At 42.9% G+C, this 18319-nt stretch overlaps 2 protein-coding genes across 7 annotated transcripts in view; one reads left to right on the top strand and one right to left on the bottom strand.

Moving 5' to 3' along the window:
• VEGFC (vascular endothelial growth factor C) overlaps positions 1-11378 on the bottom strand; it is an 81034-nt gene extending 69656 nt beyond the window's left edge. Inside the window, exon 1 of the mRNA XM_032468757.1 lies at positions 10854-11378. Within this exon, the coding sequence (XP_032324648.1) occupies positions 10854-10997 (144 nt within the window). The 5' untranslated portion in view covers positions 10998-11378. The remainder of the gene's footprint in view (positions 1-10853) is intronic.
• NEIL3 (nei like DNA glycosylase 3) overlaps positions 11134-18319 on the top strand; it is a 357388-nt gene continuing 350202 nt past the window's right edge. For all 6 annotated transcript variants that reach the window (XM_032468751.1, XM_032468753.1, XM_032468750.1 and 3 more), the window contains exons 1-2: positions 11134-11259; positions 16000-16134. The gene's annotated coding sequence lies outside the window, so the exon portion shown is untranslated. The remainder of the gene's footprint in view (positions 11260-15999; positions 16135-18319) is intronic.

Raw genomic sequence — 18319 nt, 5'->3', positions numbered from 1 at the left:
TAGGGAAAGACAAGACTCCATTTAAGCATAAATAAGGAAAAGAAAAAGTGTACTATTTTCTTAAGGAAAGGTTGTAGGGCCGTTAACAATATGTCTTTTTAAGTAAGGTAATTATTTTTGCCATTTCAGGAAAAGGCATTAAACTTTTGAACACCAGTTGGCTGAGGAGGTGATAAGCGGTCAGTTTTCCATACTCCCAGCCAGTTCCGAGGAGGGAATAAATGCTACCTGTCTTGGAGTGGCACCAACTCTTATTTTAGAATCTTCCTGAACAACCACAATGTCAAAGTCTGCTCTTTTGTTTTGTTTTGTTTTGGAAAATGTTCACCCATTTCAAGCATTTAAGCAAGATGGAAGCAAAAGTATTATTAATTTTATGAATATTTCCTCTACACATAAAAGAATATTAAATAAGCAATGTTATTTTAATCCTATTTCTGATGCCCCCCAAAATAAGCATAGCTGTTTTATTAGAAAAATTAGGATGAGAATGAAAAACTACTGTGAAGAAAATTGCTTTACATTACAATTTTAAATTGAATAATATAACTGGAGAAATATAACAACACTTAAATATAAACCTTCATTTTATAGAATTACATACAGTTCTAGTCCTAAAATAAATACAAAAAATCACTTTAAAAAAAGATCATACCAGTATCTCATATAGATTTGTATGGATAATGTACATGGATATGTAAAGACTTGTATAGATAATGTATTATCTAATTCTTTATTCATTTACATATTGCTGAGTTATCTATTTAGTGTTCAATCCTTCGTTTCAGATTCAGTCTGCAAAAAATTCTGTATACATGTGTGTGTGTGTGTGTAATATTTGATCAGCAGTTCCTAAAATACTCCAACTAACATCCGTACTGGAATCCTAAGGAAGTGAATGCTTTCAAGATGTTATTGAGTAAAAACATGTTCTTCGCTCTTGAAGAGCTGGGAACTGTGTCCACCACTTACCCTGAATTTCCTCTTCTTGCCCACTCACACACTTCCAAGGGCTCCCCCAGGACCATCAAGCACCAATTTCAGCACCAAGAAATTCACAGTGTTCACTGACTATCATAGAACCCTCAAGCAAAATCAACTGTTATGAACAAATCAGGGAACTCAGGTAACCCAGACTTACCCTAAGAGAAGGAAAGTATTTACTCCAAGATTCATCTCAGTGACAGCACAGACCAGACACTTTGCTGGTTGCCATTCTGGAAGAGCACCCCAAAGGAGAAGGGCAATCATGCTTTCTGAACAAATTTACCCAAGTTTAACTCTCGCAAATAACCTGGTACCATGACATTTTCATTATATTTTATTTGGTGAAAGTATATTTTTCATCGTTTCGATATTCTGGGATGATTTCACTGTAAATTTAGAATGCATATGAATATCTCTCCTGTGCCAATAAATAATACAAAGACTTGAGATGTTTACATATTAAAGTAGCAACGTTAGCCTGTTTTTAAACAGAGATTTAAAGTTGAAGGTAATTAGGCTTTGAAAGCATTCAGGATGACTTCATGTGAAATTATATGGCATTATAATGCTCTGGGTACCAAAGTCTTTTTTACCCAGTGACTTAAGGATGGAGCACTTTAGGGCACGACCATCATCCCCTTCTCCTGGATTTGGTGGTCTGTGGCCGGAGCTGTCTCCCTCCAGCTCAGACACAAACCCAGGCACGCAGGAGAGGCAGAAGCGTATTATAACAGATCTACAGTACATAGCCTTGCTACATTGAATGATTAAACACCTTGGATTTTCCCCAACTGTCTCAAAATCAAACATCCTGTTCTCATATTGTAGAATTCAGGAAAGCTGTCAGTAAGTTTATAATAAAAAAACATGTCATAAGTTAGGTGGGAAGGTGCTGAAGAATCACTGTGAAAAATATCACAGCTACATCACATGCCTAGGAATAGTACTTAACATCTATGGTATTTTTCTGAGGATGCAGCCCATCTGTTTAACAAAAAATGTACAGAATGCTTACTATATACCAGTCATAATTCCAACAGGGATTTTATACCTACCTATAGATATTTTAAGTATATATAGTATATACATGTATTTGTTCCCAACCTTCACCACTTATAATAAATGCATTACTACCACGTAAAAGGTGGAGAAAATGGTAATTTGGAGACCAAGTTTTAGGGTAAAATAAATTACAAAATAAATGGCTAATTAAAATCTTTACAAGTACAGAAAATGGCAAACCATGTCTTTCTGAGTTACTCCAAAATAATTATCTTCTCCTTGCTTGTCCAAACCAGGACAATGCTGAAGCTGACCTTGTTGAGTAGTCTGACTTTCAAACCCTGAAGTGTTGTTACACGAGGCTGTGCATCTGAAGACTCCCTCTTTCATTATGTCCATCTTATAATAGTCGTCTTTTGAGGTTGAGTAAATTTTTCTGCCACATTAAAAAAAATTACAAGAGTAACTACAAAAGAATCATACGATTCACTCAATAACTCATTTCTGCCCCTTTTCTGCTCTTACCGCTAGGAGGAATACTTGTAAGCAGATGTGCAATGAAGGAATTGCCAGGACACTTTAGTGTTCTCTCTCTCTTTTTAAAATTTCCAGCTAACTTAGGAATAAATATAAACCATGGAGCATCTAATCTCATATACTATGATTTTTAAATATTCTTTCAATAGATTGTCTAAAAATGTTTGGCTAGTCAAGAAAGAACACCTAAAGCTACTGTCGGCGGTTTGAAGAACCATTAAGAGCTGTGTGTGTGTGTGTGTGTGTGTGTGTGTGTGTGTGTGTGTATCTAAGCATGACCACTGTTTACACTTCTTGCTCTGTTTGGAATTCCAGCCCTAAGAGCAAAGATGACTGTTGTTAATATATTGTATAAATGTTTCTGGACAGTACGGTGATGGTGCTTATGTAAGTTAAGTGGTCATCACCATCATCAGCAGAAACCCGGAGCATACAGAGGACTTCAAATAACGTTTATGGGTCCCAGACATGTCAAGGAAGCTTGCAGTTGGAAGTGGCTTCTGGGAAGCTGTTGCCCAGCTTCTAGTCCACTTTTCTTGACACTTCTGCAAAGTGATGCCAGGGTAAGCTCCTGAAAACACAACTCTCAGCATATCACTGAAGAATCTGCAGTGGCTCCTGTTGCTTTCAACCCAGTCTCAAACCTAATTCCTGCTCTTGGGTTTCTTACACTTTCCACAACATTCCCCTAGGATTTCCTTGAAGCTCAGGACTCTTCAGCCAGAGGGGTCTGTTCCCGGGTGCCCGCTGACCACCCTGCCATTACTAACCTCTCTACTTAGCTCTCACACTTCAATATCCTCTCACCCTTTCTACAACCAGCAACCACCCACTTTTCACAACTGACACAACATCATCCCACCTTTCCTCTGCCTGCCCATGCAACCCCCAGAAGCCCAGCCAACAACTTCTGGTAAAGCAGGAGACTCTCGTGCAAAATCTCCCATACTGTCTGCATTCATGGTTTAGCTCTGGTATCATAGCTTAATTTCTGGTATTTTTAATGAGTAAGTTTCTTGTTTCTCAAAAACCACAATATGCTTGTTATAAACAGGAATCACTCACTCTACATTTATAGACAGGAATCAGTCACTCTACATTTTTGCATCATTCAGTGCATTGTAATCTCCTGCTTAGAAATGAAGCTGCCACTAGTGAAAATTAATTAAAATGCCCTTGAATTGAAGTAGATTTAAATATGAGAACTCACAAGGAAAAGCACATAAGCCTGCTTCTAACAGGGAAAGTGGAGGTGGCGGTGTCCCTAGGGTCTCCTTTTTGAGTCCTTCAATTTCCCTTCCAGGCTGTCCCTGAGGTAACAGGTGACAGAGGAAGGGAGCCCGTGGAAAAGACCAGCTCTCCAATCCAGTCCCTTACCATAAGCCCTTAAATTGCATGAACTTCAGATCCTAGAATTTTTCAAGAAATGCAGTATGTATACATTTTAATTCTCCCCGCCTCCCCTAGCAGGGTCCGTGGCAGCATCTCATAAATAAATACTTTGTCTTCAATGAAGTTTAGATACATTCAAATTTAGAGTATAAATGAAGACTATAAATAGCTTTATGTCAGGTCAGATCAAGGTTGTAACACCAAGTAATTTATGAAAATGAGCTTTGGGGCTTCAGAATTTCACAAAAGGAATCATCAGGGATCCCTTCTAACATGTGAAAGCCACTAGGGCGCTATCAATACCAGGAAAGGGGAAGAATCCACCAACATAAGGTTATTTTAAGGCACCTATTTGATTCAGTGACGGATGCCCAATAAAGCAAAATAAATAAAACACAGTCTTTTCTCTCTCCAACAGTTAAGCTACAAATTCTAGGGGGGGGGAGAAAAGTAAATTTGTATAGGAACCACTGGAATAATTTGCATGAGTACATTTCAGAAGAGACAATTACCCGGATAAATCTAAACTATTTACAGTAAATTTTTGAATTGCATTATAAATCAAGTTAACTATTATCTCTTATTGTTTAAAGTTCTCTGCTACGTCGGTCTTTTTTAATATGAAAAGTTAACAATACCTTAATCCACAAGTTACACAAATCTGAAGTGACAAATACATGTCTTGAAACACAGAGTAGGCCTGTGCAGTGTCTGGAGGATGCATATCTCCAGGAACAATCTAACTGGTGAAACGTGGAGCCACACATGTACGTGGGGAAGTTGGCAGAGGCATGACGTCTCTGCCACTCAGGTCTGTTCTGTCCAAATCCAACCATTCCTGAAAGGTCACTGGACGTAGGTAAGATCACAATCTTCCACTTAAGTTATATTAGTTATATATAAGGATGCAGCCATTCCTACGAGAGTGCTATGGACGAGTTTACGATCTGTTTTTAATCAGAGGGCACCATGAGGTAAACCCTGGAAGGAAGTCCAAGTCTCTTCCAGACTGACCCGTTGTGGGGAACTGGGGCCTAAAAAATCGTAACAAGGGGGCCCTCGCACAGACCAGCACTTCTCTCTGTCTCCCTGCACACCGCGTGGCTCACAGGAGGAAGGGAGTGTGGACTATGGGTCCTTCCCAAACCTTGAAGGTGCAAACCCATTACCACACTTTCCTAAAATACATGATGCAAAAGTTTTTTTTTTTTTTCAAAGGAATAGAAAAGGAAAAGTTTTACTCTTGCTCCTAAGTCATTTGGGTCTTAGGTTTGTCATCTTTAATGAAATATACTCACATCTATCTCACGGAGGTGTAGTGAGAAACAAAGTGAAATTAACAGATAGATCGTCAGGCCATTGCAGGCACAACCTAATGATGTAGTATGTAAACGTCTACTCTGGATGTGGGCACGTGTGGCCCACCATCCAGATCCACCATCCAGAGGGTGAGCTGAACCTGCGAGGAGCCCTGTGGCTGCCAAAGATGGCAGCAATGCTGGGGCAAACAAACCCTCATTCCTCTCGCTCCAGCTCCCGTGTCCTGAACCAGCCGGGGAAATGGCATGCCAGGATGCACCCAGGCTGATCTCAAGGAGACAAAGACCTCCCTCTCAAGGGCCCCAGACCTGGGGGGCCGGAAAGAAATGTCCCAAACCCACACCCTCCACTCTTCTCAGATCAACTCCGAAGGACATGAACAGAGACGCACTGGTCTCCCTGATATCGGTAACTAATTGCTTCCTGTAAAGCAATTTTGCTGATTATTAACTGTCTAGGGAACCAGTAGCTGACATCAGGTGTTTACAGTTCAGAAGAAGGAATGCAAAGAAGTCGAAACCCAAATGAAAGATGAACTGAGCTTTTTATGTCCCAAGCCATACATCCCCAGCAAACTTCAGAGTAAGACAGGAGATTGGCCACTTAGCCATATAGGCTAAGGAATATTGTAAACATCACAACCATAGAATTGCCATTAAAGAATCAGATACCTGGGAAAAGGGGACAAGACTCCAATCCTTGAGTTACGCCATCCTTTGTCCTCCTCTTAGGGAGTCAAACACTGAGCCTCTAACATAAATTGACGCAGAATGAAGCAAAGAGGAGATTGTGCAAAGGTTTCTGCTTTCACAAACATTCCACGTGTCCCTAATATTGAACTTCCTTTCTGAAGATTGATGCTTGGTTGCTGTCAAGAAGCATGAGAATTTGAAGTACATCAGAGGAACGTCATGGGTACTGCAAACATGAAGCACGGAGAAGGCTGCAAGTAAGTGGCTAAAAGTTACAGCCACATGTATGGCCTATTTTTACTTGAATAAAATGTACCTTCTCATTCCCGATGCAGGATAACAGGATATGCATACTGTTAATTTTCCTTTAGGGATTGTAATAAGACCTGTCAAATGCTCAAATAGTCCTTTAAAATATATTACACAGTTTAAATCCTTCCCATGCTTGACAATTATTTTTCTTTAATGGGATGTAAGCATGTAAAGCTGATTTTACTTCTCCAAAGAGTCCTAAGTTTAGTAAAGTCTTAAGTGACTTATGGAATCATGCCTCCATCTTCCAGCATCCATCCATGAAAACTAGTCTCTTCTCTTCCTGGAAGTGCCCTAATCCTACAACTAGGACCAACATTTTCCTATGATTAAAACATTGATGCGAGGTTAATTTCTTCCACTCCCTTATCTTTCATACTAATCAGTCACCAGATCTATAGTGTAGCACCTGTAACAGCTCTTCCTTTGTTCCCACTGCCCCCGCTCTATGCTGACTATGCCTCACTGCCCTTCCAGGCTATTACTATGGCTTCTCAACTAGATTAGGCCCCAGGCAGTTCTTCTGACCTCAAATAAACCCCGTAAATTACTTCAAATGTCTTCATACTATCTATGCCTTTCAGGTGCTTCCGTCATGAATAACCCCTCCAAGACCCAAAGCATGATATTCAAATTCTGTAAACTGGTTCAGGCCATATACATTGTAACCCCATCCACCTCTACAAACTTACTCTTATTTAAGGGTCTTCACTGTTATCCTATATAATCCCACAGCTGCACTCAAATAGTTCTCCTTGTCTTTTCACCTTTGCACACCGTCCAAGACATGAAAGGGACCCCTGAGCTTGATGCAACCATCTGCTGGAAGTTCCTCCCCAAGTTACAGCTCAAGTTCTGCCTTATGTCAAGGCACCCAGACCAACAAGGCCACATGAATGACTCTCTTGCCCAAACTTGAAGACACAGACAATGTTTTGGTATCCTTCCCCTGATAACTCACAGTATTTTTGTGTTACAGTCTTTATTTTTGTTCTACCTGAGTTGTAAGCTCCTTGAAAAAAGAAAAGATGGCTTCTGTCTTTTAAGATGCCCCATGCCTAATACAGTACATCGCAAACGTGACAATTATATAATGAAGATGATAAAAAACAATGAAATTAGTCATTGTTACACATGATGGATCAGTGAGTCTAAGACTGTCATTGCGCATGAGAATGACTTAGGATGCTAGTTAAAAATGTATATTCCTAGACTTAAGTCCATATATTTGGTTGGTCTCAGGTAAGGAGAACAAAAAATTAAAGATCTCTAGGGAACTGTGATGCAGTTAGCACAAAGATGATATTTTGAAAAACATCACCACTGATTAACTTGACATAAAAAATAAAACAAATACAAAATTATGCAGAATTTTAAAAAGATGGAGAAATAAATCTGGTATGTTGCAAAATGGTTGCTATTATTAGAAAGTCTTGTGATAGTCACTATGTGTATTTTTACTATGTTAATTAAAAATAGCTATTCTCATTAAAGCAACTGGTATTAATATTAAGCTGATCTATTTTTAGCACTGAAACTATAAATGTAGGTATATTTAAAGTTATGCAAATGACTGAAAATAACATGTTATATTTTTCTATGCAATAATATTAGATTTTCTAGAGTATTCACTTAATTGACACAAGACTGTAAAATCTTTAAGCTTTCTTTTGTTGAGTTCAATCTTTATTAACAATGGCATTTGTGATGTAAGATATGCTTTCCTTGTATTTATTACTCTAAAAATATATAAGGATCTAGGTGCTTAAACTCTCAGTCCAACCAAGTTTTTTGGAATAAAAGGATATTTCATGATACGAAGTAATGAAGTAGTTCTTCCTTTTGTGAATCATAAACCAACTTTTCTCCTAAAACCAAACTCAACTCCAACTAGAGTCAGCTCTATCTAATCTCATGTCAGCAAATGATTGTAGCTAGTAAGCTAGTGCTTTTTCTATGTTCTGTAGTTTTCTTTAGTTTAATGATAATTTTAAATATTTCCTATTTTTCCCCATCATGCCCAGTTAACTTTAATTCTGTAATAGACCATACTTTGCTTGCCTTACTTTACTGATGTTGACTCACTTGCACTAACATCCTTCAGAAAAACACTTTAGGGGTTTTTAGTAAGTCATATATCCATGAATAATTAAAAAGAGGAAGCTAATAAAGGCAAATTTGGGTCGAGGGACAAGGAGATCTTGTTTCCACTTGTGATTTTACCTCCAATTTTTTGTATGGCTCTGGGGATGGGGTGAAGGATGGGATGGCTAAACTTGGTTCATAGCTTGCGAGCTGTTCTCTATTTTTTTAAATATTAAAAAATACTTCCTAAGTGTAAGTTATTAAAAAATCTCTATTGGGGATTATGTATATCTAGAGTCTTCTATTTACTTTCTGAAATTTCCTCTTGGAGTCTATGCAGATCACAGAGACTTAACAATCAGCTCCTGTCCAGGACTAACATCTCAGTGAGTTGCTCGTTTAGTCCACTAGGGAGAGACATGGAGTCTCGGGACCCTGGCATTTTTATGGCCACTAGACAGCAGTTTTGCTGAGGGCATTAACCACACATGCCTTCTACAGCGTCTACCCAACCACTGGGGAACACTTCAGTGCAGGAATAACACTCTGCCCTGCGGTCTGTTGAACTCGGAGACTTAAAACGATGTTCCATCGTGTGGTAAAGAGTTCACACTACATACAGAATACCAAACCATATTCACCATATAGAACATATAAAGATGGCCAAATACGAAAAGCCCAGAAAAAGTGCATACATTTTCATGGCAAAGGTAAAATCTGATTACCAGACCAATGAAGACAATTTTGAAAATGGAAGTAAACGAACGTGCACCTTCCAACCACACACCTGCACATCACACACGCGCGGTAAGCACAAGCGCATGCGCACACACGGGTACATCTATTCAGGATCCACCCGGCAGTTAGCGACTTATACCAGCTCTTGGCTTAACAGGACAGGCTTCTCATTTTACTTCCTACTTCACCCTTTCTCACTGTAAACCAAAGTGAGTTATCATAGGCAAGAGAGGAGTTGCCTTACTAAGTCATACTTTTAATAAAAAGTTTGAACTCTGCAGAAACAAAGTGAATCGATATCGTGAAATTCAAGACATTCAAATTATAGGACATGTTAGTGAGTCTAAAACCGCATTTTTTTGTGGCATTTGAGGACAGGGAGACTTTTTCATGACAACAGTTCTACCAATGTAAATATTTGTGTTGAAAACTAGCTTACAGTTCACACAATGCATTCTTTCCTGCTCTTTCATGTCCAAGGTTTTACTCATTTTTTTCTTGACTCCATTGAATGACAAATTCCAATATTTAATCCCCCCCCCAAATATAAGATACAAAGGTATTTTGGTTTTTAAAAATTAGTCTTCTCAAATTTTTTTTTTAATGAAGGTACTAGGGATTGAACCCAGTACCTTCCTGCAAGCTAAGCACACACTCTACCACCAAGCTATATCTCCCCTCCCTAGGCTTCTCAATCTTAAAAGCCTATTTCAAAATAAAACTGGAAAGGCAATTTAATTTCTACCCATTCAGTATATGTTAATCAGTAAAGTCAACTCAGGGTTGACAGATACACACTTCACCTGCCATGAGCTGAAATAAAGCGCTACAGTATAGCTCCAGCCAGGGGTCCTGCAAGTGTGTGAACCGAGACTTCCCATCTTGTGCGGGACATAAAACTTCTTCAGGAGTTCAAGAACTCTGTGAAGCATTCTCTCCCTCCTATGTCAGATCTGAACTTTTTAGGTAAGTATGTTCTCTTTTAGAGGAGCAAGTAAGAAGCAGGCACACATACACGGTATCTGAAAATCAGAATGCCTCAAAAGTATCTTCGCAATATTTCTCAGGCAGACTTAAACATCTCATTTAAAAAAACAAACCAACCAACCAGCGAACAAAATTCCCCTTACTCTACTGTGCTTTCCGACCAGATTTCAGAAATGCAGAGTTTATGAAGCTGAAAAGCCAAGCCTGATTATGATCTACTTTAGATTCTGCATCATCTCAAGTTTGACCAACTTCTCCAAGTGAATTTGAAGTCTGATGCCCTCGAGCCCGGTTACTAAATTCCTTTACACTTTTTCTAAAATCGCGCACAGCGCCTCATGCTCCATGTAAGAGGAACACTCCAGGAAAACAAGCCTCGGATGACTGGTTATCCAAGCCCCTGGAGCTGTTTGGAGTCGCGCTAATCTGCCAGGAAAGAAAAGAACACTTCGGATGGGGTTGAACTCGGGCTCTCCGGAGCCGAGACCCCCGCGCGGGGTCGAGACCCGCTGGGCGCACCGGTGGGGACTGCTTCCCAGGTGGTCACGCGATCGCTGTCACCAGCCACCTCTCGGGGCCCTCCACTCGTATAACTTGCTTTCCTATTTAGTAACAACTTTCTTTGAAAAAAGGCAAAGAAAACTTTTCTCCCAGAAAGCGGACACTCAGCTCAGTAACTGTGGCTCCAACATGCACAAGGTGAAGCACGAACCCCACACTCTGCACAGGTTCTGGGTCCTGGGCACCCGAGCCCCGCAGCCCCGCGCAGTCCCATGCCGCAGCGCGCCACCGCGCACCTACCTTGGCCTCGCCCGCGTCCGGCTCCGCGTCCGAGAAGCCGAGTCCCGACTCGAAGGCGGCGGCGGCGGGCGCCTGGCGCGGACCCGGGAGCAGCGCAGCGGCGAGCAGGGAACACGCCAGAGAGAAGAAGCCCAGCAAGTGCATGGTGGAAGGACCGCGAGCGCGCCGGGTCCGCGGGCGGGGCGGGCGCGGGCGCCCCTCTGCAAGGCTGCGCTCGCGGCTCGGCCCTTCCCCGAGGGCCGGGGGGACCCCGCGGCGAGCCGGCGCGGCGGGAGCGGGTCCGGGCTCGGCGCTCCCGACGCGGCGAGCCGCTCTCCCGGCCCGGGCCCGCGGAGGCGACAGGGTCAGGGCAGAGCCTCACAGGAAACCGGACATCCGAGCTCCCCGCGCGTCCGCAGCCCGCGAGGTGAGGCGAGGGCGCGGGAGGACGGCGCCTCGGCGTGCGCTCTGGGGAAGAGGGAGGCCAAGCCGAGCCGCCCCGCGAAGTTCGGGCCGGCAGCGCCCCCGGAGTCCGCGAGCCCCCCCTCCCTCCCCTTCCCCGAAGCGGGACGAGCCGGGCGGCCGGGACGGCGGGAGCGGCGGCGGCGCCGGGGTGGGAGGAGGGCGGCGGGGCGCCGGGCGGCGAGGCCGGGGAGCTCGGGGCGCGGGGCCTCGGAGCGCCGGGCTGCGCGGCGGCGGCGGCGGCGGCGGCGGCGGCGGGCGCAGGGGCAGGGCATGGCTGACGCGCCCTCTGCCTGCGCTTATGTGAGAGAAAGCGGCCGAGGGAGGGAGCGTGCCGGGCCCGGCCGCCCTCCCCTCGCACTTGCCTCGGAAGCTCTCTCCCCGGAGCTCCCCGCGGCCCTCGCCGCCTCCCGGCGCCCCTCCTCCCTCCCCCGCCCCCTCCCGGGAGCGCGGCCCGAGGCGCGGGTTCGTCCCGGGGCCCGCGCTCTGCGCTCCGGCTCTGAGGCGACGGCCCCGCGCCCGTCACGGTGGGAGCGGGAGTAAAGGGGTGTGCGGGGAGGGCCGAGCCGCCCCTTTGTCCTCGGTGGCCCCCCGCTCGGCTCCGGTCCGACGCCGGTCAGCCTGGCCCCCAGCGCTCGGCTCGAGGTGTGGAAAGAGCCCGAGAGTTCCAGAAGGTCCGAGAGAAAGTGGGCACCGTGACGGGGCCAGACGCCGGTGGTCCTGGGAACCGGCCGCTGTCCGCTGTCCCCTCGTCTGGGCAACTCGAGGGGCCTGGGGAAGCCAGAACTAGGGGAGCCCTGGGAATGCAGTCCCGGCCATGGGGGTGAGCACCTAGGATCCCTTCGGAATCCAGAACTTGTGGCAGATGGGGAGGACGGGCCAGACTCTTCATGGAGAAGCTTCTGCAAGAAGTTGGGTTTAAATGAGAAAGGGAGTGAGACACACACGCACACACACACGTGTAGAGCACATTGCAGGAAGGGACATCTGCAGAAAGCGACAGCATCTTCCCCTTGGACAATCACCCAGGGGCTGCGGGCGTGGTGCGGAGGGGCCAAGTGGCCTGGATGCAGACGTCCAAGGTCAGGGGTTTCAAGAGCGCACAGAACAGAAAAAGTCTCACACATACTCCCGAGTAACTTTTAAATGCAGTGGTCATAAAATCTTAGGTGGAGAAGAGACCGTCGTATCTGATTCAGTGCTCCACAAGTTCTGAAACTCCCCTCACCCCTGATTGACTTGCAGCCTCACATAGCACCTAGGGCAGGGAGCCTGCTGATCTGTGTGGCTGCCCATTCCCTTTCTGATGGTCAGCGTGGTTGAAAAGTGTTTACTTCTGTTAGGTAGTTAGATGGGTGAGGGCAGGGAGATAGGTGGAGGAGAGGCAGGATGGTCTGGAAGATGGTGTTATGCCCGCATTCAGCGTAAAGCGGCTTTACCTCCTCCAAAGGATACCAGCAAGAAAAGGGGTTAGAACCTGACAGCTGAAACTGCCTGGTAGCTGCAAGGACTTAACTGGACATGACCCCATGCTCATTGTAATACAATTAGCCTTGCGCCCCCACCCCCAACCCCCGTGGGTTTTTCTGTGTGCATCATGGGTAAGGACATGCGCAAAGGGGACAAACATGACTAAGCATTCCAGGGGCAAGAGCCGTCAGTCAACCAAAAGACCATCGAGTGAGGGAAGAAGAGACTGGGCATAACAAAGACCACTGCTTTTCCTCCTGTGGATCAACCCGCCTCCCGTTCTGGGAGGTGTACTTTCCCTTTGCTAAATAAACTCTTCAAAATCGTTCCCTACACAATGCTCCATCTCCTGTCTGAATTCGTACCTTTCAGGTAAGACATGAACTGAGGTCTTTTCCTTTCCCCTTTCGGGGTAACACTTCCATCTATCCGTTGCTTCAACTTCTGAATTTTACACCATGAATCTGATCTAACCTCTTTATGTGAATTCATCAAATATTTTGAAAATATGGCATATTCTCCCTACCCCAGCTTTCCTCTCAGCTAAATATCGCAACCCTCACCCCTTTTTAAAGACAACTCCAAGTTCCCTCCTTAGCCATAATCTAATTTGTCCATGTTCCTCTTGTAGTATACTCCTCAGAACATGACTCAGGACTTAAAGTGTTCCAGCAAGCATGCAGAAAGGGTCCTCCCTGTCCAGACATCATACATTTGCTGATGCAGCCTCAGATGGGGTTTGTTTTCTAGCAGCTGAATCAGTGTTGACTCACACCACACTTAAAAGTCAACTAAATTCCTCAAGATTTTCTTCATGTGGACTGCTGTATAGTCACGGCTGCATCACCCTGCATTTGAAGCCGGTGTACTGTGCCCAAGGTTTGAGCTTTGTTGTTTATCCTTATTGGATTCGCTCCTCTTGGAGTTAGTCCATCATCACAGCTTGCTGAGGTGGTTTGGGATGCTGCTGCCGTGGCTGTGGTAGTCCTCTCGCTATCTAAGCCTGCTGTGTGCCTGTTTGATCAATTTGTCATATCTGTCTTCAGATAACTGAGGAAGCCGTGAAAAGGGAAGCGCTAAGGACAGACTGGGGTAGGATTTAAGCAGACACTGGGGCCTCTTTGTAACCATTCCCTATTACAGTGATTCTCCACTTTGATTGCACTTGAAATACCAAAAGGAGATTTCAAAACCACACGTGCCTGAGTGCACCAGAAGAGATTCCGCTTAATTGGTCTGGAGTAAGAAGTGAGCCTCAGGATGGTGACAGGCAACCAAGTTGAGACTCTGAGGCATTTCCAACCCTCCCGGGGCCTAGCATAGGGTGAAGACCGCGACGTCAACAGAATCAGAACGTATCATATTAAGTATAGTATGTGTTTTATTTGAAATACAGCAGTAAGCACATACAGACTTTTTTTTTTTTTTTCTCTCAAAAGTGTTGTCTTCCTCCTCCTGTCATTATTTTAAGTAAATGAAATGCTGGCAAAAAGTGTACTTGAGTGAAAAAAAGTCGAGGATCTCAGAAGACAATCCTGCATTAGTGGTTTCAGGGCTTATTTGTTTGATTGTTTATTTGTTTTGGGTTTTGCTTGCTTACCCTCTGAAAGTACTTTCTGCCATCAGTATATTTAGAAGCTTCAGAAGGTTCTTTTTCCTGGTTTGTGAATCCATCACTAGCTTCATAAAGGACCTGTTTTACAACAGGTTCTAAGCACTGACTTTTCAAGAAATGTTTCTCAGTGGATGGAAACTGAGGAAAGGGGGTTAGGGAGCAGGGCTCCGATTGCCCTCCCCTCAGGCCCCAGCCAGAGTGACACCTTTTGTCTGTTTCATGTATTCGGTTTCTGTTCTACATGGAGGTGGTGTTTGAAGGCACATGGTGCTAACAGTATATTCATTCTGTGTTTTCCAGTATCCATTATGACAATCTTCTGTAGTTCATTTATTTCTGAATTCACCTATCCTTCCTTCTTGCTTCTTTAATTTTACTCTGTTGCTCTTTTTCAGACTTCTTCATTTGAGTGCTTAGATTGTTTGTCTTTTGGCTTTCTATTTTCTTCTTTTTTTAATTTAAACTTTTTTATTGAGTTGTATTCATTTTACAATGTTGTGTCAAATTCCAGTGTAGAGCACAATTTTTCAGTTATACATGAACATATATATATATTCATTGTCACGTTTTCTATTTTCTGATGAACATATTTTAAAAATATGTTTCCATCTAAATTCTGCTTCTCCTATACATTTGCCACTTTTGGTCTGTTATGCTTTCTTTGTCAAGCAGTTGTATATTTATCTGAATTTCCATGGAATTTTTTTTCTTTAAATGAAAAGTTATTTTATTTTATTTTTTGTTCACAGACTTATGGAATTTTTGTTATTAATTTTTAATTTTATTAACTTAGTGATAAATGATGTTGATTTTAGAAATACATTGAGGCTTTCTTTGTGACTTTGTACATGGTTGATTCCTGGAACTAATTCTCTCCGTGCTTTTAGTTGGATATTAAGTTTGAGTTTATTAATTATAGTATTCAAATTTTGTTTGAAAGTGCCTTGTTGAAATCTCTAGTTATAATTATTGACTGTATTTTCTGTTCCTAACTGTAATTATTTCAGTTATCTCTTTATATAATTTGTGCTATATTGCTCGTCTATGTTCATGATGACTGTATCTTTTTAATCTAACTTTCCTTTTACTGGTGTATAATGTCCATTTTTGTAACTTCTGATGATTTTATTTGAAATTCTATTTCCTCTGATATTAAAGTCTTAGTCTTTGAGAATTGAGACCATCTGTGATCAAGGCTTAAATAAAATGGGACACCTGTGTCAATGTGAATTAGTCATTCCTTCTAGGAAACTTTAGCCTGGGAAAGATAAGATGGTAAACTAATAATTAAGTCCATGGTTTGCTTCAGAAAATGCCCCCAAATCTATATACTGAAGACAGAACTCTGACACACAGCCTGCTTGTCAATAGCAGTTTGCTTGTCAAGGCCCTCACTCCCCCATGTCACCAATCCTAAACTACTGCACCCTGAACTCTGCCCAGTCCTGCTCAGTTGCCCACTCTTGCAGACCCACTGTAACCTGCTTGAGTCCAGACCCCAAAGTCCCAATGAGATTCTGCTTCTGACTTAACTCTTCTAAGATGCTGCTTAGAGTCAGTCAAAATAGGATTCTCCCTTACTGCAGTAAGTTCCATTAATGTAACTCTTTTTATTGAAAGGTTTTCTGATGGTATTTTGGGGGAGTTCAACAACCTGGACGTCCTGCTGAGATCCTGTGGACACTTCCCTTGCTGCTGAAGCCTAAGACTGTCAGTTCAGAAACTGGGGACGCCAGGGAGGCCTTCAGTGATGGGGTAAGTCTCACACTGGATCTATTTCAATTTCTCTTCATCAAGCTACCAAACGCTAAGTGTACTTTGTCTCCTAAGATTCCCAATGCATTCCCAAGAATGCTTTGATTATTTGGTCCGATTTGAAAACAGTGTATCTCTGGTGGAAAGCTGCCTTGTCACTAGCAGATTTGTTTTTTGTCACTACTCCTTTCATTCTCTTCTGTTGGTTGTTGATTGCAGGAAGCGAGAGACATTCAGATTTCACAATTGCCTCTCTATTCTATGGAAGAGACAAATGACTACAGCAAAGCAGTTACTTGACTTTGTGTTTCCAACCTAGAGAATTCCAGCCTCTCTCTCCACTATTGGAGGTACTCATGGTACTGGGAGAGTTACTAGAGAACTTTCAAACCCTTGCTGTTTACTCTGAAATCGTATTGTTCCTATCACTTCCAATCTTCATGAAAAGCAGAGAAAGAAAGTCAATGGTGTATTTAAACTCAAATGAGCACTCGCTGACTCTGGCCATAAAAACGTATCACAGGTCTCCCTTTAAGGTTGCATATTCCTCTCCCAATTTGGGGCTCTACCTTGCTTTGGGCAGAGTGGGCGAAACACTTGCAAGGGATTCCTACAATATAATCAGTCTTGCCATCAACAGATCTGAGTTGCATTTGCTTCATATTCTCCCAAGTGGCCGCTACATGACCTAAGAAACAGAGTCTTTGTTATCTGGAAAATACACCAAAAAAGAAAAAAATGGCCTAGGACCCACAATGGAAAGGAATTTTCAGGTAATTCTGACCACTAGGGCAGCAGTTAAACTCGAGAAAGTAAATACCTAGATTCATGTGTCCCAGCTGAAAGGACACAGAGTTTAACCCACTGACAGAAGATATGTGAGTCCTTTTAGGAGATTTAAAATCAGAGATTCTTAAGAATTTTTTAGAGCAGATAGTCTTTGGGTGGAAAGAGCTTCCACCGAAGAGTTTTGTGTCAAGAGGGCAAGTGCAGGACGTGAGCAGCTTCGCCCTAAGCCCTGCAGAGCTAGGGTTAGGTGACTGCGGCCATGCTCAAATCTGCCTGCTTTTTTTGTTTTTTTTTTAAAGCTAGTTTTCTTTAGCTGTTTTTTCACATGATTGTAGCCTTAAGGCTCTGGGTAGATAACCAACCACTGTTATTTCTTAACCAGTGAAAAAGTCAAGGTCTCTAACGTTAATATTTAGTCATCCATTGCTATAACTTGCATGCTAGAAAAATGTGTGCATGATTTGTTAAAAAATAAAACAGTAAAGCTCCGTGTTACGCTCACATTTCCCTGTGAGTGCTTAACAGTTAGCACCAGTCCTTTGTTGGGAGGTATTTGGTTTTATCCATAACTGGATTCAACCACGAACTGGCTTTTTATGTAGAGGAGAACACACCAGGGCAGGTAGCCAAAATTAGAAGCTCCTTAGGACCAGAGGTTTCTACCTCCACTGAAATCACCCTCAAGGACCATTTCTCAGAGATAAAGTCTGTAAACAAGCTTTCGTGGAGGAAAGGCTCAGAACGCGAACAAGGAACAGATGGTTTGTATTTAAGACCTGTCTCGCATTTACAGATCTTACAAAGGAGGCTTATCATGGAGGTGACTCTCGACTACCTATCAGATCCACCCTGAGTGACCTTTGGTGAGCCTCTCTCTTCCACATGGAGTTGATGTGAATGCTGTATTAGTTAATTTATGCAAAGAACTTAAAATCATTCTTGGCACACAATAGTCTCTCAGTACATTTTGGAAGGGGCATGAATAATAATTACAAGTTCATATATAATTGCAGTATTATTAATGCCTTGCCTGATATATTAATCTTTCTTTCTTATATTCATTATATTTTTTCTGTCTTTCCACTCTTGTATTTAAGTGATTATTCAGACGGATATAAAACTCTTTTAACACGGATGGTCTTTTCTTAAACACTTTGAAAATGTTATTCTGCTGTGTTTCTCCATCAAATATCGCTACCAAGAAATCTGAGAACAATAATCGTTCATAGCCATAGCGTGCCTACTAATGTGCCTGGCTGTGTTTTTATGGGTTTCATGGATTGTACTGTATTTGGTACTTCCAACAATCTTGTGATGTGGAAATTATGGAAATTATTATGGTCTGTATTATATAAATGAGGAAACCAAGCTACGGAGAAGTTAAATATCTTGTCTA

Source organism: Camelus ferus, chromosome 26 (genome assembly GCF_009834535.1).
Source record: "Camelus ferus isolate YT-003-E chromosome 26, BCGSAC_Cfer_1.0, whole genome shotgun sequence".
Taxonomy (NCBI): Eukaryota; Metazoa; Chordata; class Mammalia; order Artiodactyla; family Camelidae; genus Camelus; species Camelus ferus.
This window is presented reverse-complemented; position numbering and strand designations above follow the sequence as displayed.